Source organism: Egretta garzetta, unplaced genomic scaffold (genome assembly GCF_000687185.1).
Source record: "Egretta garzetta isolate BGI_Z169 unplaced genomic scaffold, ASM68718v1 scaffold430, whole genome shotgun sequence".
NCBI classification, from domain to species: Eukaryota; Metazoa; Chordata; class Aves; order Pelecaniformes; family Ardeidae; genus Egretta; species Egretta garzetta.
This window is the reverse complement of record NW_009258267.1, coordinates 1,326,935-1,348,299: the sequence shown is the minus strand read 5'-3', so window position 1 is coordinate 1,348,299 and position 21,365 is coordinate 1,326,935. Positions and strand designations below refer to the sequence as shown.

At 38.2% G+C, this 21,365-nt stretch overlaps 1 protein-coding gene across 16 annotated transcripts in view; it reads right to left on the bottom strand.

The window, feature by feature from the left end:
* The window catches only part of SNX14 (sorting nexin 14), a 62,334-nt gene extending 40,975 nt beyond the window's left edge, over window positions 1–21,359 (bottom strand). For 15 of the 16 annotated variants that reach the window (XR_004841138.1, XM_035904026.1, XM_035904019.1 and 12 more), the window contains exons 1-12: window positions 21,297–21,359; window positions 21,076–21,196; window positions 20,182–20,258; window positions 19,991–20,069; window positions 12,675–12,718; window positions 7,353–7,440; window positions 3,418–3,502; window positions 2,148–2,304; window positions 1,772–1,847; window positions 884–928; window positions 712–792; window positions 453–567 (exon numbers count right to left, since the gene is read on the bottom strand). Coding sequence is in view for 15 of the 16 variants with exons in the window: in XM_035904026.1 (XP_035759919.1) it covers window positions 453–567; window positions 712–792; window positions 884–928; window positions 1,772–1,847; window positions 2,148–2,304; window positions 3,418–3,502; window positions 7,353–7,440; window positions 12,675–12,718; window positions 19,991–20,069; window positions 20,182–20,258; window positions 21,076–21,180 (952 nt within the window). In the remaining variant the exon portion in view is untranslated. Of the gene's footprint in view, window positions 1–452; window positions 568–711; window positions 793–883; window positions 929–1,771; window positions 1,848–2,147; window positions 2,305–2,981; window positions 3,065–3,417; window positions 3,503–7,352; window positions 7,441–12,674; window positions 12,719–19,990; window positions 20,070–20,181; window positions 20,259–21,075; window positions 21,197–21,296 lie in introns of those variants that run through there. The other variant, XM_035888452.1, reaches the window with a different exon arrangement.
* Window positions 21,360–21,365: the final 6 nt, after the last annotated feature.

The following is a 21,365-nucleotide window of genomic DNA, read 5'->3' as shown; positions in this document are numbered from 1 at the left end:
TGAATAGAAGGTTTCAACACCTTTGATGTTCCTGTTATGTTTCCATTCTTTACAGAAATCAGAATTTTAAAACTAAAAGACCATGAGAAGCTTTTCATGATGAACAGCTCATTTTAGAAATAATTTAGTAGCCACATATTAAGAAAAGGCAGCTGTACTTTGTACCAGTGATCAGAACTTTTTTCTGACAAGAATATTCTATTTTAAAATATCCAAAGTTTATCAATAAACAGAGTTACAATTAAGACCTACAGTCCATGCCAACATGAAAATTGCCAAGATTAGCATTCAAGAATCAGGACATATTAAAGTAAGTGAACACAGATCCTGAAAGGTAATCTCTTGCTTAACAATGCTGCCTAGTTCTGAGGCTGAATATTCATTTCAACATGCAAAAGCTTAAAGCTTTTAATGATCATCAAATATACTTCAGCACATGTATGCAAACTTACCTACAGTCAGGCAGAACTGCAGCACATGGACTGCCCCTTCCTGTTTCAGGAAGTTCATAAACCGAAATAAAAGGTCTTGCTGATCTCTGATCTCCTTTAGCTCCAGTTTCAGGACCTTAGTAAGTTAAAAATGCAGTCAGACAATTTTCAGACTTTCAGAGAGTACACAAATAATGCAAGGTGGTGTAGAACAAAAACAACAGGTAAAGTAAAACACTTGTTCAGAACAGGAAAGGAAATAAATGTTGCCTTTGCTTACAGACGGTTTTTTATTTCTTGGCTCTGCAAATTTCTGAAGGAATGGAACCAATGAAGAGGTAGGTTCAGTTGCTTTCTCAGGCTGTAGAAAAAAATGACAAGACACAATTGGGTAAGAAAGTTTCGTTCATGGGTGAACAAATTACTACTGTTCTAACTTTGTCTGTACTCACGGGACTATCATCAATGAAGATCAGCAGCAAATGGTTGACAGTGTCCTGCAGGAAAACACAACACAATTACTATTAAAGAAACTCAACAAACTAGATGAAAATCATTTCACTACTATGTTATGCCCAAGTTCAAACCTCTGACTATATTAATAATTTAAAAAAAACCAAACAAACAAAACAACAAAACCCAAAACCTGGCAACATGTTTGAGAATTAACCTTCAACGGTCTCTTCAAGTATTTACAAGTCAGGGAGTTTCTGAAGAGACCTGCACAGAAACATTCTTTACCCAGTGGAGGAAAGCTCTACAAAGTATTTTTACTGTTAGTGCAGATCTAATGAATACTTCCAGAGCTACACTACTTTCTGCTTGCAGCTAGGCAATACCTTCGTAAATACTGTGATTTTGCCTATTAAAACACCTGCACAAATAAAATCAAAGATGGCAGTGTTCCATCTTTAGAAATAAATGCCCCCTTATTTGCAAAATTAAGAACAAAAGATTTCAATACAGCTGCAAAAAAGGCTGGTTTACTTACACAGCTATAAAGGTTCATACAGCTAGAGTTCAAGTAATTGGGCCCCTTTTTAAATGTAGTTATGCAAATCTGAAGGCACTTATACTAGCACAGCATTCTCCCTTTTGACTAGAATTGTAGGCCTTCCTTAAAAATACATTCTTAAGAGATCATACCAATATTCTATGTTAAGCACTCAAACCAGTTATAATGAACAAACAAAAACACTGGCCACAAGATTTCTTTTTCTTTTACCCAGTCAAAATGCACAAGTCATCACTCATTGTGCATCATTTGCCTTAACGCAACATACTTAGGAACACAGTGAGACTGAATAAATCAGGATTATTCCTGTGCTCTGAAGTCTTACAGGATCAGCTAGGAAATCCATTGAGGGAAGGAAAACAGAACCAGGCAGAATCTCTCTTATCAAAAGAGCCAGGGATCTGAAAAGAAAAAAAAAAAAGGGGGGGGGGGGGGCGGAAATCAGAACCAATACTAGATGACATAACTTTCTAAGTCAAGTTTCCAATGTCATTATATTTTACTAGGAAACATTTTAGTATTTAATAATACCTTAAGTGTGCTAGAACATTTTTAAGACCAATCAAAAAACTCATAAGGAAAGGGATAAGAAGGAGGGATGAGGAGAATGACTTTGGAGTTCATTCTTTCACTCCCCAAAACTACTGTACTACATAGTATGCAAATACTTTAAAGAATACAATTCTAAATAATTTCTATACCTGCACTCTGTTGACTTTGGAGGCAAAATATAAGGAAAAAGAAGTTCAGTAAGTTTTCTTAAGTAGTGAAGTTCATCTCTTCGGCTTCTCAAAGCAACATGGAGTTCTGGTCCATATTCTTCTAAAGCAGCTTGCTGTAAAAATTCTGCATTTTTTACTGCAAGGAAAAAATGGTATTATAAGTTGTTTCAGCTTTTTCTTATTGTGAAATAAGAGGTGACTGGTTTTCATTTGATCTAAAAAGTTAATACTTCTACTACATATACAACTGCTGAAGGGATACAGTGTTCAAACTTTAGAAAATAACATTAAGATTTTGAAGCCTGGCTATGTAAAAATAAAACCTCACATTGAAATAAGAATTCCTTCACCAAACACTTGCAGTTTGCATAATTTCCAGAATGTTTTCTCATTTATAGTTATTGAAGAACTCAACATCTTGATTCTTCTGAAAAACTGCATTGCCCAAAGTCTGCCTCTACTTGCTTTTTTCCTGACCTCCTACACAGTCTCCCATTTATGTGGCTTCTACTGACTTCCTTACAACACAGTTTGAAATCAATGTAAACTTAAAACTTTCATTCACCCCTGTTGTATCTGTTTCCTGCTTAGTACAGTTAGAAAAAAGTGTGAAGGAACACACACTTTAAACACAGCGTATATCAAACCAAAACCAGCAAGTGTTCTATTTTCCAAATATTCCTTCAATGTGCAGTTTTAATATAATTTTTATATTAGGCTTGTGAAGATATTTTTATTTGGATAATAGTTAAATGCACTAATGCTTAAAGTCTCTCCACGGCTTATAAACCTAAAGCTAACTTTTCAACATACTGAACAACTCCAGTAACTGCTCATGTTCGTGTGCAGATGTGAAATCATTCTTGCTGTAAGAGTTACAGTTACAGTACAGCGCATGGACATACAAATCCTTTCATTTGTAATGCTCATCTGGAATGGAGGAAAAACTTCAAGAAGCGTTGCTAAATGATCTTGATTGCTCTAGATGGTCAAAAAATGCATTCCTATTTACCACACAGAGAAAGAAATTTAGTATTTTTGACATGGGGAAATGAAAATCAAACCCGACAGATTATTTGTATTGTAACTTGTCTTTTTTCCAGAAGAAAAATGCAAAAGGATCACTTTTTTTTTTTTTTTTTTTTAAAGAGAAGGCAGTGAGGATGAAAAGATTTAGGAAATATAACAAACATGCAGAAAGAAATATTTATACTTGCCCTTTGAAACCGACAACGTGTGAAGTCTTTACCTTTCTGCCTGGCCTTGGCTATCACTTCAATGTGTTTCATTGCCGCCTTGAGCATTTTCTTTGTTACAAGAGTTGGAATATCCACCTAAGGAATAGTTTTAAAATAAAACCAGAATTGTTCTAGTGGTTTTTTCCACAAATTTATTACCAAAAACTATAAAACATATTCATTTGCTTATAGGTCCCCATTCTAACTATAAAATGAACCCTTAAGAAACAACCCATGAATTCTCTAGATGAGCTGACAGTATGCTCACTCTTCTGGGCAAAGCATACAACATCATGTAGAACTAAATGCTATAAACAATACCATTAACACATTTATTGTCAGCTTGTTGCCATTATGATTCTTCCATTGCAATAATTACAGTCATACAGCTTGATTTCCAAGTCACAGTATATGACACCTAGTGGTACATGAAGATTTGACCACCACCTAGAGCAAGTTCACTGTGCTCTGCTTCCAGTACTTGTGTACCTTAACCCTCAACAATCATGCCTGCAAGGAGTAAAAGCAAAGCGAAACCCTCCTCTCTATGTATATGCAGAAAAAATGTCCCAGCTCAGGTGATGGCAGAACCAAAAGAAAATTTGAGTCACAGAGTCAAGGTGACCCTCAGTGCCAACAACAATATCATGTGATCCTGTTCACAGGTCAAATGCTCCAGCCCCAATCATCCTGGTGGCCCCTCAGTGGAACTTGCTCCACTCTATCAATGTGTCTCTTGTAATGGAGAGCCCAAAACTGGATGCAGTATCCTAGATGCCACCTAAAGAGCACCAAGTAAAGGTAGATAATCACTTTCCTTGATTGACTGTCTCTGCTCCTATGAATACAGCCCAGGATACTGTTGGCCGCCTTTGCTGCCAGTACACACTGCTGGCTCATACTCAGCTTAGTGTCTACCATGGGGCCAGGCCCCCTCCTGCAGCAGAGCTTCTCTCCACAGCCAGTCAGTCCCTAGCCTGTACAGTTTCAAGGGATTCTTTTTAATCAGCTGCAGTAGTTTCCACAGAAACCTATACACTTTGCATACCCTTTATTTTAAGTAAGAGCAAAAGAGGCCTCAGAGAAGCAGAAACCTGCAGTTGCAAATGTTCAAAATTTAAGACTTCTGAACATTATTTTTTTTTTCCTAATGAAGTTTGTCCCTCCTCAATATTAAATAAAATAAAGATCTTAAATAGTGAAATAGAAGCATCAAAGTTCTTGCCAGACAAGGAAAGAGACAGTGCAGCTGCAAAGGCCAGAACTGAGAGAAGCTGGGATTTTATTTACTTGTACAAGGAGAATAGCGTGTATTTCTGCACACTCGCCTGTAATATTTGAGGTGCACAGCTATGACCTGACCTGGCCAGCCCAGACAAGCTAGTACAATTGACTAGAACTGCCCAAAAGTAACTAAATTAAGGTCAACTCCTATTTACAGGCAAGAAAGTAAGAGCTTCCGCTCATCAATGGAAAACCCTGTCCTTTGGGACTCACATTTCAACCGTGAGTTCAATAAATCAAGGGTTTCCTACGGAACACAGGGATAGAGGAGTGTTTATTCCTGCAGAGGTAAGTCAAAGAGCACAGTGAGCAAATTATTACCGACACTGTAGTAGACACTATTGACTTTTGACAAAAATTTCAACCAGATGCAGGGCTACCTACGCAACACCGTACGAAGGGAAACCCTTCATTTTCCCTTCAAAACCCATAACCAACCCAGAAATGGCCACCACAAGGAAAATCCAGATAAAAAAAAAAGCAGCCTTAAACAGAAAACAAAGGAACCGTCTTTGCTGAAGCAATTTGTAATTTTAAGTCTTAATTCAAAAGATTCTTTGGCAAAAAAGTATGAAGATACAACCTAAAAAAGGAAAAAAAAGCAGTCTGTTTTTTCTTACACATAGTAGATCTGAATTTAAAAATTTTATCTCTATGAGCTAGAACTATTGCTTTTAAGCATTTAATACTAAATCCAAACCAAAGTAGAGCTGTTTGTCAAAGGTATAAGACTATTTTATTTTGCAATCAGTGATTAATTTCTCCTCAAATGAGGTTATAAAGGACACTGTATCAGAGCTGAAAGGCTATAAAGCATTCTGTCATAACCCTTTTCAGCTCACTACTTGAAGCTTTAAACTAGGATTCCTAAAATGAGAAAAAGGTTGTATTTTATTTGCAACTTGCATATCGGCTCTGATTTCTACGCACAACATTCTCAGTAGTGTATGTACCACCGCTATTAGTTCAGGCTGTCTGCATCTGTTTGTGGGTGTGTGCACACACAGAAACACTTGTTCAACAGAAAAAAATCATGAGCTGAAAAAATAACATAGCATGAGATACCACGACACCTGCACAATTGAGCATGACAAGTTTCAATTCTGTTCCAAACCACAAATTTATTATGAGTATCTTTTTGCTGGAGATATCTGTACCACTTCACACAAGCAGACAAAATAAATTACATTATTCTGTGGAATGGATACAAATAAATCTAAACATTTGTAAAGAGAAATTAATTACTGTGATGGACTTTATTCTGTAGCTCCCCTGACACTGCTTAATACTTGTATATGTCTTCCATTTTTGTTGCATGTATTTTCTCCCCAGATACATAGAATTGAATGCATTACATTTACTTCATTACTGTCAAAGGCAGATACGGTAAATTGATACTCTACTTAAAGATGCTAGAGCTGATCTGAGATAACATGAATAATACCTTATTAAACAATCAACAGAGGAGACATAATTTTCTGAATCAACAATGGATCTATGAACAGTGCAACTAAGACCTGCATGGATTACAATTTCAAATTAAATTTTAAGACCTTGCTCTAGTTCTTCACTTTGAAAGGTTTACTCCACTTTCACACCTCCATATAATGTCTGTGCTACAGACATATCCTAATGTTCCCCCATGTTCACTTTAAAAAGCAACATGCTCGAGTAAGAGTAAACAAGAAAGCCATCTGGTTTTGATATATAACAAGGACAGAATCAAGCTGTTAATAAGTCATGACAGAGTACATGTACAGCTTGTAGCTCAGGAAACATTGCTGTTACTAAGCATGGGAAAAAAAAAACCCAAAAATTTATGGTAGTTGGTCCAACAGAGGGGTCGGCACTGAGTAAGTCTGGAAACTGAGTCAGCAACTCTTCTTGCTTAGAACAGCCAGAAATTTAGAAGCAGTTCCTGTAAAACAGGCTTGAAGCACTTTACCAGAAAACAAGAGTAGATGTGCTAATATATTAAACACAGCAAATAAAAAATTTGAATCTTTAGTTTTCAGAATGTTCCACATTAATAGGAGAACCATATCTGGTTTGATTATTACAGTAAGCTATTCACTTAATGGCAGTCTATTCCTTACAGACAATTCCTTATAGATCTTGTCTGCATTCAAAGTAGTCAAGCAAGCAGAAGCTATGAGACACGTACACTGCTAACCATTTTCTAACAGTTGTTCTTCAATAATTCTCAAAATTGTTCCACTTGGATAAAAATCACTAAAAGACAGCTAAAAGACTATTCTAAGGTTTTAATAATGCCTTGCACTGGTGTAAAAAGTAAATCGATTTGCAAGAATCATAGAATCGTAGAGTGGTTTGGGTTGCAAGGGACCTTCAAAGATCACCTAGTCCAACTTCCTGCTGTGGGCAGGGACATCTTTCACCTGTTCAGGTTGCTCAAAGCTGTGTCCAACCTGATGTTGAACACTTCCAATGCTGAATCTTCAAATATGGTTTATAATCAGGAGTGGGATAAACTCCAGAAAGATGGAACAGATAACGCAAGGAAACTTCAGTGGAACTACCTATATTCTCTGTAAGACTGACTTTGGAATTATCATTTTGAAAAACATTACAGAACTCGTTACAGATGGATAGCAGTAATTTCTGATGGAAAAACAACGTTAATACCTTGAAGTCACCTTACCTTGTGAATTCTCCGAACTAATACAGATGCGAAAAACCGCAGTGTGCCTCTCAGTTCATCCACTGAGGATTCATCGTCAGTAATATTTCTGCAGTGTTATAAAGCATGTCACAAAAGAAAACAGAATAAAATACATTTATATTAATCCAACAGCAATACATTTGGCACTACTAAAAGCTGGAATAAGAACATTCAACGGTGACACCTCAACTGGTATTAATTGAAATGAAAGCTATCAAGTATGGGCAGATTAAGCAGTCTTCTATTTGAGTAAAATACACAGCATTCCCACTACGTTTCTGCACACAACAAAGGCTTAAGAAAGGTGTCAGTAAACTGGAATTACATACCAATTCCTGCTCTAATATACTGTCTGGATGATTTTGACCGAGTAAACTCTAACTTAGTCTCCACATATGTGAATGCTTCCTAGTTGAGTGCCACGAAGTGAAACTGAATTAATATCGGCAAAGCCTTTGGAATAAGAGTACTGCAAGCACATACCCCAGTCAAAATTGAATTTTCCATATTGCGTACTACAAGACCTTCTATACGCCAAGATTTCAAATAATTTTCATCTGTTTCAGTTCAAATCTGGCTTTGTTAGCCTCCTTTGTTTAAGTTTTACTAAAAAATTAGTAGTTTCTCATGTAGCTTTTTAATTAAATAGGTACATCCCCTGTATTTCAGCTCAGCCTCTTCCAATAGAAAACTTTAATTGGTATTTTTTCAACAATTTCTAGAACTTAGATGCCATTTAATACAATAATATTCTCTTTTTTAAATATAAAATCAGGCCTATTTCTGGTCTAAACAGAGACTGCCGTTTCCTAGAAGGGAACAGAAGGCATAGCACAGGAAACCAACAAATGAAAGAATTTATTTTTTGAAAAGTTGATATACTTTTGATATAGCATAAAACGTGAAACCATCAATTACAAAGAAAAAACAAGAACCTCACCCTACAGGCATTTGGAACAGAATGTAAATGATTTAACGTGGTTTCTGCTTGTAAACAAAGAAATAAAGAAGAATTTAAACAGATTCCCAAATCACTAGGTCAAAATATCATCTAGACTTATTATCCGGCTTGCCAGTTTCCATCTGCTGCAATAAAGGATGTTCAGTGAAAAATCATGGTAAAAATACTTAAAGTTGATTCAGGAAGAAAAATACCTAATTCCACATCTTTTTTGGGAAACCGAATGAAAACAGGAAATACACTAAATCTTAAATGCAGAAACTGCAACTAAACTGAGTGGAAAAAGAGACCATCACAGCAGCATTCCACAAAATGCAACAGAAAGAATAAAAATCAGTATTTAAGCCTACATGTACATTAGAGTATGACCAAAGATATCAGTAAAACTGCATTATAATAGCTGAGGAATGACACAACAAAAAAAGTTATGTTCTGCTTTAGCTAATGACCAGATGAAAAAGCCATCACAGTTTTTGGTAATAAATGAGTTTGCATATGTAGTTAATGCAAACATTACTTGCATTTTTTAAAAAAAAAAAAAAAAAAAATCAGTGCAAGCAACAACAGTACATTTGAAAAATAAAATTTTTATGCGTATAACATTGTTTCACATTATTCAGCACCTGATTTTTTAAAGCAATATTAGCCTGGGTTATATAGCATTCAACTGCATGTTGAAGATGAACTGCTGGGTACAGATACTGGTGACCTGACAAGTACGCAACTAATTGCATGAAAAAGCACGCCAAAGAAAGCAGCCTGGCATAAGGAACACAACTATCCTCCATCCGCTAATCACATCCACATAAGAATACTGTAGGGGAAAGTTTGGTTTAACATCAGCAGCTGACATTTTGGAAGCAGTATGGTTAGCAAATACCCTCACTGTCAAAGGAAGCCAAGGGATTAGCAAACAAGTTGTATAACTATTACTAGACAAACAATGAGATACATGAAGTAATTTGGAGCAAGAAGTTGTTATTTTATTGACACTTGTATCACCAGTATCTTGGCTAATTCTACTTGGACAAGACTTTATGCCAGGTGTTTTCACAACACGCCATAGGTTTGCAGACACATTCTCTTAATCACCAGCAGATTTGAAGACTGCTGAGAAAAACCACCAAGAACCTGTAAAATCTCAAATCTCTAGTGACACAGTGGAAGGTCCAAATAACTCACTTGGAAACATTTCAAAAATTGGCTGCATTTTCCCAGAATTTGAGGAAAAACTTAGAAATGCAACTGTCAGTATAACAGAGAGATTTGCAAGAAGAAAAAGGCTGACTCTCTTAATTTTAAACAGTTGCTAAATCCAATGTGTCAAAAGAGATACACCCAACTGCTGTTGCACGCAAAGTCTTGTGGGATCTATTGATAAATTAAAACCATATACAAATACCAAAGTGATTTTTTTCCCCTGCATGCCAATTATTCTTACAAAATTTGGCCAACTCCTATCAAAAAGATGAAGAAAATAAGTTGCAAGCCGATAAAACTGTAAAGCTATGGTTTGTAACTCAACAAATATCCTGAATTTTTCTTGCATTACTTGCATTTAAAATAGAAGCAGCTCCACATGTGAAAACACTGGGTTTAGTTACTGTCAAAGAAAAATTTTTTCATAGTAATGTTACAAAAATGTGGTAATTACTGGTTCTAATCTAATCTGAGAGAACTGGAGTTGCAGTAGCATCATTCACCAAAAAAATTCAGTAAGCGTACTGACTCATTCAAACTTTAAACTCTCCTATTTAAAATGAGGTTCATGTGAGCAAGATACTACATAGTGTTATTGTACAGCATAAGCAATAGACCGGTATTTTGTAGCTCTGCAAACTTGGATTACTTACAACCATGCTCTGTTCTTCCCATATAGTTGAAAAAATCTTAAACCACAAATATTTAAATATAACTAGTATAAATACTTTGAAAAATACCAAATAAAAATTGCACATAGGTATAACTACCTATTTCAGTAGAGTTCACTGGATTTTAAGTGCTAATCTTCATTCCCCTACACTGATCCAAGTTTAGGGATGTTTGTTTCTAAATTTTAACTTGCTTAATAAAATAATGCAAATTCTTACACAGTTTATTAAAGAAACAAACATAAAACACATCTTTTCCCTCCTTATAGCACTTTATTTCCTGAGCAATAGGTCTGTGATTTTGTCTTGCAACATACATTTCTATTAAGTGTTAAACTGACCGGGCTTCTGAGTGAGATACCTCTCCAGTGCCCAGAGTATGCAAGGTGCTGCAAGGCAGCATCAGCTGGCAGGGCACAAAAAAATAAAATAAAATAAAATAAAGAAAAAAAAAGAAAAAAGAAAAAAGAAAAAAAAAGGTGTGGAGGGTAGCTTCTGCACAAATTCTATTCACTTGAAAGGGGGGCAGCTAGCATAAGGAATTACCCCAGACTTTTCTGAAAGGGAAAGCAGCAAACTGTTTTACCAACCTAATCTGCAAGTCTGAATTGCTCGGTTACCCACACTGCTAAAGAAGGACAGTCTGGATGCAAAGTCTTCTGATTTGGCTCTGTGAAGAACTATCCAGAGTCAGTGAGGTTTGTTAGCTCAGAAAAAATGTTCCATGAACGCAAGAGTTCTTTCTCCAGGGTAAGCTGAGCTACACGAACAGCGTAGGTACACCTAAGTAAGAAAAGTCAGAACTAACATGCTCTGAGACAGACCTCAAACAGCTGCACGCAGACACAGTTCAGGCCCCCCCTGCACGACTGTTGCTGGAAATACAGGAAAGCATAAAAACACCTGAATGTCTAGAGGGAATGAGACTAGATCTGACAGTACTACTGTTAAGCTGAAACCAGTAAGCCTTTCAGGACCAAGTTGTTTCCTGCAGAATTACTCAGATACCACAGCTCACTGAACTCCCAGTACTTCAGGTTCATGGAGAGCTTATTAGGTCTGATCAGCATGGTGTGACTTCATGGAGCTAGCTCAAAATGCAGAGGTGCAGCCATGTAAAACTAAAGACCGTGCAGGAACATCTATACAGCTTGCCAGAGGGCAAGATGTTGCAGAATCTAGGCTGCCTGGCTCTATACCATGTATATTTTGCACTGCACTTCTAACAAGGCATATTAATATCCCCCCCATACGATATATTCCAGACTTCTACCATCTTGGGTGCCAGAGATTTAAGTACTATGAGGAGTCAAAGTTTTCTTGTGAGTCCAAAACAAAGACACTGAAGACACCTTCCACCAGCCAAAAGATCTATCTAATTTCAAATTATGAAATACACAGGACAGTTCCCTCACATTTGTTCCTTTATCAGACAGCTCAATGGAACATGCTCTAGTTTTCTGTATTTGAAAGTTAAAAACCTTGGGGTTTCCAACTTGATCGTTCACAATACATGGTGCTGAAGCTCCCTCTGCTGTTTGCATAAGCAGTTAAGTTTTATACTTCAGTGTATTCATCCCACAAAAATAGATGCGAGAGATGCAGATATTGGCCACAATTAAAAACCAATCAGGAAAAAAACCCTGCCCAGAAAATTTTAGATTCCAGAGAGAAAGAAGAAAACTGGCATAGAGTAAAAGAAAAAAGTATAAATTTCTTTTAGCACAAAACTTAACCTTTCCATTCAACAAAAAAGTCAAATTCAGAATTATGGCAAAATTTTGTTTTAACACATTGATGCCAGCATGATCAATTTAAAAAAAATGTTGGTATCTTTTTACAAAGTACTCTGAAGCACTAATATATAAAGGTACAAGGGGAAAAAAAGTTAGCTACTGTCTTTTTTTTTTCTACACTGTTTTATAGTTATTTACACAGTACTCCTCTATTCAGCTGAGCATAACCACTCATAGCTTTAAACCTCAGCAAATCACCAGATGTTCTGCAAGGGGGCCACAACACGTATTAAAAATACCTTTTCAATATCAATTAAAAGTGGAATTTTTCTTTTTAAAAAATGCAAAGCAATTTTTTTTTTTAAAGCAATATGAAAGATTGGTATGCTTCTAATCTGGAAATAAATTGGGGGGGGGCATTGAGTTTTTATGCAGGTTTTAATCAAGCCATACGTACTTCTAAGTAAGAGTTATTAGAAAATTGACACAAAAAATGAATAATCTAAAAGTGCTTTTAGGATAAAACAAAAATTTTAGAACCATCTCTATCATGCCTAAATTATTAAAAGATCTCTGCTAAGAGACAATAAAGTAATGAAACTTTAGCACTTAAAAGTATGGTTTATATTTTACTAAAGAAACAGAAAAGTTTATTTTCAGGTGACTATTTCTTCAACAGTTTTACAGATATTTACGACATTCAAAACCAGTAACTTTTAGGTAGAGCTCATACCTGTACCATGGATAAATGAAGTTTTCCAGCACCAACTCAAGTACCTGTGCAGAACAAAGACAACCACATTACCAAATAAACAGTTTACTATAAATCCTTGTTAGAAGAGTTAAAAACACAAACACCTTCCAAAACTCATAGAACATAATTCATACACCATAAAACTTTAATGTACAAGTGGGTATGTTGCGATCCTATTGTGAGATCAATCATTTTGTGTAATAATCAGTAATTTGGGCAAATAGCAATGAAGTGATGGTTTAATCAGATATTGACATGAAACAACTGCCACTAGTACTATGGACAACGTAAAGCACAGTGCGAACGCTATGAAAAATGTAATCTTACTTCAACCAACCATTCTCTAATTTTTCACATCAGTCCCTGTTCTCTTCTGATGTAGTGTGGAGGCACAGCTACCCATCCTACACTAACACACACCTCCACCCCTTTTCATCCAAACCTCCACCTTTTCCAACTCTCCCTCACTCCAAGTGGGACAGTCAACCCTGTATGCTCACCACTCACAAAGAAAGCAAAAGCAGCAGCCTAAAAAGCGGTTTCTAGGAAAACCATTCTTTCTCCACATCCTGCACCACAGCTTTCAACAAAACCCGTCTTATGGTCCAGCCATCTCCTGAAGCCCCAAGCAGAGCAATTCCCAAAGTCCTTGTCCTACACGTACCCTCACAGCCATCTCTCTACTGTTCCTAGCCCCTGTATATCCCACCTACATGGATCTCAGTAGGAGAATCTTTTCCACCCTTTCCATCAAATCTGTTCCTCACAGGCTGAGCCCATGGTTGTCTTTTCCATACCATCAAACCTGGGTTAATTGGGAAGAACCAGAGCTGTTGCAGCCATGTCACAGGCACGCCCTGGTTTCAATGTCACAGCAGGAAGGGAGGCAGAGGAGGCAACAGTCCCTGTTCAATCAACAGGCTGCCACCACCATATACACAAGGTGTACTGCTAGCCGGACTGCAGCTCTGGCACCTCTCCTTACACCTACACAAAAGTTTTGAGTAGCTGTTACAGTCCTTGCACCACGATTAGCAGAAAGCAAACTTCTGAAGGGAAGGGGAAACATCAGACAGTGCCAAAAAAAAAGAAAACGAAACATGACGAAGGAGAAGAAAGTATGAACTTTCCTTGAGATTTCTCCTCCTTCACTACAACCCCAAGATATACTCCACGCTACTTTCTCCAGTTGCAGCCTATGCCTCAGTTGGAATCACTGCTTCAGGCATCAGTTTGTGCTCAGCAGTGTCGATGCTGATCAGGGCAATCAGAGAGAATACGTGTGTTGCTGTGAGGCTGCTGTGCCGTATGCTACAGAAGGGAAGGTTCTGCAAAAGAAGTCACTGTGTTCAAAGAAAAATGTGAAATCTGTTTGAAAGGAAAGCTGAATGTAACAGCTGATATACAAGTGCCATTTATGAGAATAAGTACTCCTCTTACAAGATTTGCTGCTGCACTCATTCACACTGTGTGCACTGCAAGAATTCAAGACTTGCTAAATTTATACAATCTTTACATGCCTCCGCTCTACTCATGATTATAAAAGCACACTCAGTAAAATACACACCACAGCTTTTTTAATTCCTCTCAATTCTTCATACTTGAACAGTTGATGAATTTTCTTTTTCTGTCTTCACTACTAAGAATATCACCTACTCAAATTTTATAAGATACTCTTCCTTTTGCAATTGTTCCATTTCAGTGATTTTCCTCCCTTTGCTTTTAAGGGTGAAGGAGAAATTTTCTTCCTTCGTCCTCTTTCTGAAGGGTTGTTTTCCAGTTTGGGATAACTTCAGATATCTGTGTGGTGGACCATACAAAGTCATCAATGTCTTTTCTCCTACCCCTATGTGTTATAGCAGTAATAAATCTTGAAACTGTAATATGGTCATGTGTTGATGATGGATGGGAAAGCCAAATGTCACCCTCCCTGCTCCCAAATCTTGTATTTCCACTAAAAGCCGAGTGGAAGGGTAGGGGGAGATGACAACGGACACTTTACTTCCCAGGCCAGAAGAGACCAAGAAATCCCAGAGAATCTCCTTTGGAAGTTACTCTTCAGACAACAGAAGGGAGATCACATCCAGATCCAGTCAGCAAACACAGACCATTGGTCTTAAGAGCAATAGATCAGACTACTCAAAATTATTTCCCTGATGCCTTCCATAGCACTGCTAGTATGTAAACCACCAATTTACTCCATAGAAATCTCAGTCTCGCAGGTATTGCAACATTATTCTTGTTCATGCAGAGATTCTAACAAAATAAACATCTTCCAGGGCTCAAACCACAGACTCTTCCAAAAAAGTGCCTTTCAAAAGCCAAGGCCTGCAGAAAAATCCATACTGTGCATCTATCTGTTAAAGGATCCCTCTTCTTTCTTCCTCCACTTTTGGTATGCACCTCCCCATCAAGAGCAACGACAGCAGACCGTCTTCCACTTGGAGTGGCACGTGCACTTGGACAGCCTTCAAGGACAGGACAGTGTACTCAAAGGGAATACAGTGTGCTCCTCTTGAAAAAGCTTTCTTTATCCACAACTACTTTGGAACTGAAAGCCCGTCCATCAGGCACGTGTCACTGCAATTTCAGTTCATCAGCTGCTAACATAAGTTGGTGGCACTCTCTTCATCTACAGCTCAGAAGCTTCTAAAGCCAGAAGGAGAATTGTTTCCAACAGTCTTAGAATCATCTTCCTGTGGTTACTAAATCAGCAAGGAAAGAAGGAAAGATACAAGACCAGATGACCCATCCCACTCTGGATAAGGTCTCCTTGAGATTCATCCCATGTTTGTAGTAACTGACTTCCACTTGAACCATTTCACCGATGTGCCAGTGTTTCTCTTATCTTCCACTTCCACAGCCACACTGTAAGCAAGAGCTTTATGGTAATGCTTCCACAGGTCAATGCCACACAGATAATCCCACTAGCCAAAAACCTAGAGGAAGTATGCAGAGAGACAGACAACTAACTCAAAATACACTTGAAATGCACATATTGCTGGTCCTGATATGGGAGGTCAAGGCACATTCTACTAGAACTCAAGTGCTCTGAACAGCCTTAATAAAAACCGCCTTGATCCTGGACACACAGAAAACAGGCCCTATTTCCATATTTACTAAACACATGGCATGGCAGAGGCAGTTACGTATGATGCTCCATTGAACCAAAATGCTGTACTGAAACCGAGACAGCTACAGTATGAAACCATCCATACTGCAAAACACAAGCACTCAAGGAATAACAGGTGATTGCCAGTAACTGGAGTTCAAGGCATTCAGTCCACGCAGTTTTCCCATGAACACTATGAGCCCTCCTGTCCTGATTTCGGCCGGGATAGAGTTAATTTTCTTCCTAGTAGCTGGCATAGTGCTGTGTTTTGGATTTAGTACTAGAATAATGTTGATAACACACTGATGTTGCAATTGCATTGTGCGTCATTTGTTTTGTATATTCTATATATTCTCTTACCATTCTCATTACTACTATTATTATTCTTTTCTCTTATTAAGCTGCCTCTATCTCAGCCCATGGCTCTTACTTTTTTTTCCAATTCTCTTCCCCATCCCACTGAGGAGGGGTGGGGTGGAGCAGGGAAGCGAGCGAGCGGGCTGCGTGGTGCTTAGTTGCCAGCCAGGTTAAACCACGACACCTCCAGACTATATCAGTGTGATTCTCTAAGAGAGAAAAAACCTGTCACATCATCCACTGCACTTTTGTAAAGCACTAGAAAAGCAGGACACATGTACCCACTTCCATTCTAGCAACACCAACAATATTATTCAAGCTCAATTGCTCGTAGTCTGCACACATGCCAACAGAGTAGCTAAGACACCTCAAAGAATGACAGCTAATGATAACCAATTTCCTTTTTGGTAAAGTATTCTTACCTGGATTTAAATACAAATGATGAGTCATTTCATTTAAAGCCTACCTATTTTTCAAGCATTTTGCAAAATGACTGGTTCTACTACGTGTGAGCAGTTTTGAACTAGAAAGAGATTACAAGTGTAAAACCCAAATGCTGCAGGCAGCAATATAAGCAGCAGCTGAAGAAAAAACAAAGAGGACTATTTCTAGCATGCACTGCAACACGCAAGCCAGTCAGCCTACTGCTGCTGAGACAAGCTTTCTGTGGATTGCCATAGAACAGACCCCAGTCATCAGGAGGAGGAACCGTAGAGCTGAGCGGCAAATGATTCAGCAGCAGGTCAGAATTACCAGGCCACGTTAGATTAGAAAGGAGCAAGGATTTGATAAGTAAACCAAAAGGACAATTTGAAAAGCCTTGAAAGACTGTATAACTACATAGCTGAGACCACTTCCTGAGGGTAGAACAAGCGATTCCCAGTAAGAAAGCATGCAGGCCACTGTGTTGCTATAAGAGTTCAGGACCGGCAAGGAGCACGTTCAGACAATAACTGATTTCTTGTCATGCATTTGTCCATATCTTACTTTTAGAAAAGAAAAAAAAAAAAAAAAAAAAAAAGAAGAGAAAATTCTGGTCCCATAATCAAGTCAAGAACTTGAGAACTTAAGAACTGGAGAAAAATTTGTGAGATGAACAGACAGCACCTTGATCCTCTACAGCACTTCTTTCATGATGCTGATCAAGAGCAGCTGAGCAGCTTTCCACAGATTTGTCTTGCAACCATCCCTCACATAGCAAAAATGAGACTGTAGGGAAGAGCTGAGCTCATTAACTGAATAAGAGAATTAAATTCTCCTTTATAAAATCTGTAACACCCAAAATTATATACAACATAAAACTGACCAACAGATATCGCATCCTAATTCAAAAAGAAAGAAAACATTGGGGAAACTAAGAAAGCACAGTGGAGTAGAAACTGGAAACAAAATTCTACTTAGGCCACTGCACTATTTTTGTGCAGGATACAGCAGAAACTATCAAATATTGATAGACGCATGGTTGAGGCAGTTTAGAGTTCAACTACAATAAAACATAAATGAAGGAGGGAAGAAAGTCCAAGCACAGGTTTTTCTTATCATTCTAAACCATGTACAGCAGCTAGATAACCAAAACAGGGCTGCAAAAGATTAAGAATTTGTGAAGTGAGGCAAACTGTCATCGCAATCCAAGAGAGAAAAATCCATACTTGTGAGAAAAACTTGGCTTTCTTCTAATTCAAGTGTGTATTAAATCATTCTGTAAGCACTTGAAAACACACACTTAAAGACTATACAAATTATTTGAATCAGAAACATTTGAAAATGAGAACATTGCCAAAATTCTTCAGTCTGTGAAGGAAGAACGAGAAAAATTAATCCAGAATAAAAAAAGCCCAGAATTGTTCCAAGCATTTGAAGAATCTGCTTTTCGGAAGCAGGCTGCACTTCTTTGGAGTCTCATTAATCTTAATTCTGTTCTCACTGTATCAGCTTTCCTCTAATATACGACTAACCCACAAAAGAAAGTAAGAGCAGTCTCTCCTTCCAGCCCTGCGCAGGCTATCCGATTCCAGGCATCCCCAGAGCAGGTGAACAAGAGGAATACAGTGTGGGCAGAACCCCTGCTACTGTTTTAACCAGCACAGAAAAGCTGCAACAGGGAACAACCCAATGAGATTTCTCATGCCAAAGAGCATCCTAATTAAGTGAAAACGGTGGCTCAAATAGACTGCCTGCTTGGGTCCACCAAAGATGATTACCTTGCCTCACTGTCCCAGGAAGGTCCAGAACTTGGGTCTGGCACTTCCCTCTAGTTAAGCGCCCAAAGAAAAGAAAAGAATGAGAAACACAGCATAGGTATACAAAAGCCGTGTCTCCAGTGCTAAATAAAGCAGGGCCAGGGACACGCCACTGGAGTAAAAAGAAACAGCAAAGAAAAACCCACACTGCTTTGGTAAATCCAGAACTACAGCAACAGCAATGAAATACAAAATGCCAATGTGTAGCAGCACGTTTCAAAGATCATCTTAGAAGATAACTATGCTATCTACTTGTATCTCTTATGAATAACATACTACAAAGAACTTTTCTAGCATTAAAATCCCATTTAAGCTAAACAGGAAAATTTCCAGTTCTTCAGCATTTACCACATCCTTTGGTAAACCGTCACAGCCATTTGCTACCCAAAATTCTCAAAATATTACATGCGTAGAAGCGTTTGTATTTTACAATTTATTATGAAAACAAGAGGTTTAAAAAAATAGGCCTATTCAAACTATATTCAGCAATATTGTTATTTTATTACACTTGAGCCCAAATGTATTCCAAAAGTTAATAAACTAAGTAATCTTAAAACAACAAATGTTTGCTTCTGAAATTGCAGAGGAAGTCCCTACATAAACCAAAGGATGTCAGCAAGCTGTTATCTGCGCTTTTTTAAAGACATTCTTCAATTGTCCATCCTTCCTTTCCCTTAAGGTTTTCATTCTTTTGCTACTCCAGCTGTCAGCCATGGCCAGGACACCATCACGCACAGCTGACCTAAAGCGTGAGCTTGTACCACAAACGCATGCAGCTTTGGCTTCATCCACCATGCTGTTAATTGCAAGAGCTGACATGCAGGAATCTTCTCAATTCTGACATGCCAATTGTTCATCCTCCTACCACAGAACTCCAAAGCTGGAACTCTAAATAAATGGAGACTAAGCTACATACGCGCTTGAATATATCTTCCTGGCTTTAATAAAGTATTATCTATTTAGCTGCCAATATATTTCATCAACTACCAAATCAAGGAAAAAAAAAAAAAAAAAAAAAAGAAAAATTGCTCTTCTGAGAACAATTTTTAAAAAGAACAAAACAAAATTTCCCATTTGCAGTCTTATTAAAAACCAGTTATTTATGCTATTCTCCTTTGAGTAAATCAGCTAGTTCCTTTTTTAGACAGATTTTGTTACAGCTTTGTCCGACAATTTAAGTAGCTACCATACCATTATCACCTTCAATACAGAAATTTTGTAGCTGAAGCAAATCATCTCTTAACCTCCACTTCAACAAACTAAGCAGGCTGAAATCCTTAGGTTTTCCAGAATCGGACATGTTCAGTGGTAACCGTTCTTTCCTATGTAATTCCCAATTTACATAGCTGTTTCTGCTGTGTCCTAGGCACACTACTGCAGGAAACATCACCCCTGTGTTAACAAGTAGGCCATCTCGCCTCTCTTCTCCCAGCGTATACTCTTTTGATCTGACTTTTACAGGAACAAGGTAACATACATGTGAAGTACCTCTGAGCTATCTACTGAACCAGAACTAACAGGTCTAAGAGATATGTCATAAAAACTTGCTGAATTTCAAGGTACTAAAGAAATGAAGCAGCAGTTACCTCTGAGAGTGATGCATCAACCTTGGAAGGCACTTTCAGATCCAGCCATGGCTGATAGTTTTCCAGAAGCAAAGTAGGTCTGTAGGAGAGCACGGAAAAGTTGATATAACAATACTTAATTGAAGGTTTCCTACTGCTATGAGCAAAATATAAGAAATACTAAGCTTACCAGTGCTACGTATTTAATTTACCTGTGCCTCTTGCATTTGACCTTGCCACATACAGCACAGCTGTGACCATGGGGAAATAGCTCCGGCAATTCTAGTTGCTAAGAGAAGATATTTGGATAAGTTTACGCTCTTCAGAATGATGACTCTGGTAACGTACCAGTATATTCACAAGTTTCCTTGTAGAGTATACAGTTACAGGGAACTGAACAGCATAGAGACAAAGTTGCTCTCCCAGCAGGAAAACAAGATAACAAGGCAGGGCGTGGAAAACAACTGAACCAAACAGAAAAGGCACTTCCACTAAAACAAAATCTGAGGAGACAGATAACCGGTGTTGTGAAAGGGTCTAATAACAGGCCAGCTGGTTTCTCTACAAAACTTGCCTTGCTCATGTCCTTGAACTATTGCGATGCTAACTTTTTTAGACCTAGGGAATTCCAAGTTAAACCTTTTTAAATTAAAACCCAGCAATTTCCTTTGGGATTTTTTTTTTCTTTGAAACGCAATACCACTTAAAGTAGTCTGACTACAACCAGCAAAGAAGGCTTACTTAGCACTGGCTCACCAAAGGAAGAACATCCTTAGAGAAAGCCTCAACAATGTAATTTCTCAACTACTTGCTATTCGAATGCCGAAAGTGAGTGAAGCAGAAAATAACACCCATGAACACCCCCACCAGCTGGCTTCACAGCCATACGTAGATTTGATGGGACTACGCAGAAATATATAAAGAATGCAAAGTCTTAAGCACTGCATATGTGCTAGAAAACATCCATCAGTTGGTGGATATGAGCTGTACGGATGCGTAGTGAGGGAGTATTTCTGAAAGCAGCTATAACGACACAAGAATTGCCACCCAGTATAAATTCTTACCAAATTTAAGGAAAGCGCAAGGATGTCAACAGACACGTTTACCTTGGGTTTGTATTTTACGGTAAAGAGAATATTGGGCAAGAGGGAATCCGGCCCCAATGAACAGTAGAAGGTGACGACACCAGCCACAAAGGACCAGAAGATCATTAAAACGTGAAGATACCTTGGAAATAAACAGGAAGGAACGTTACCGCACGACAAGGTACCAGTGCTGGGCCGGGCCCGGCTCCCCCGCCCCGCCCCAGCCCCCCCGCGCGGGTTACCGGTTGAGGAGGAGGGTGGCGGCGCCCAGCCCCAGGAGGAGGCAGCAGAAGAGCGGGTACTGCCGGCAG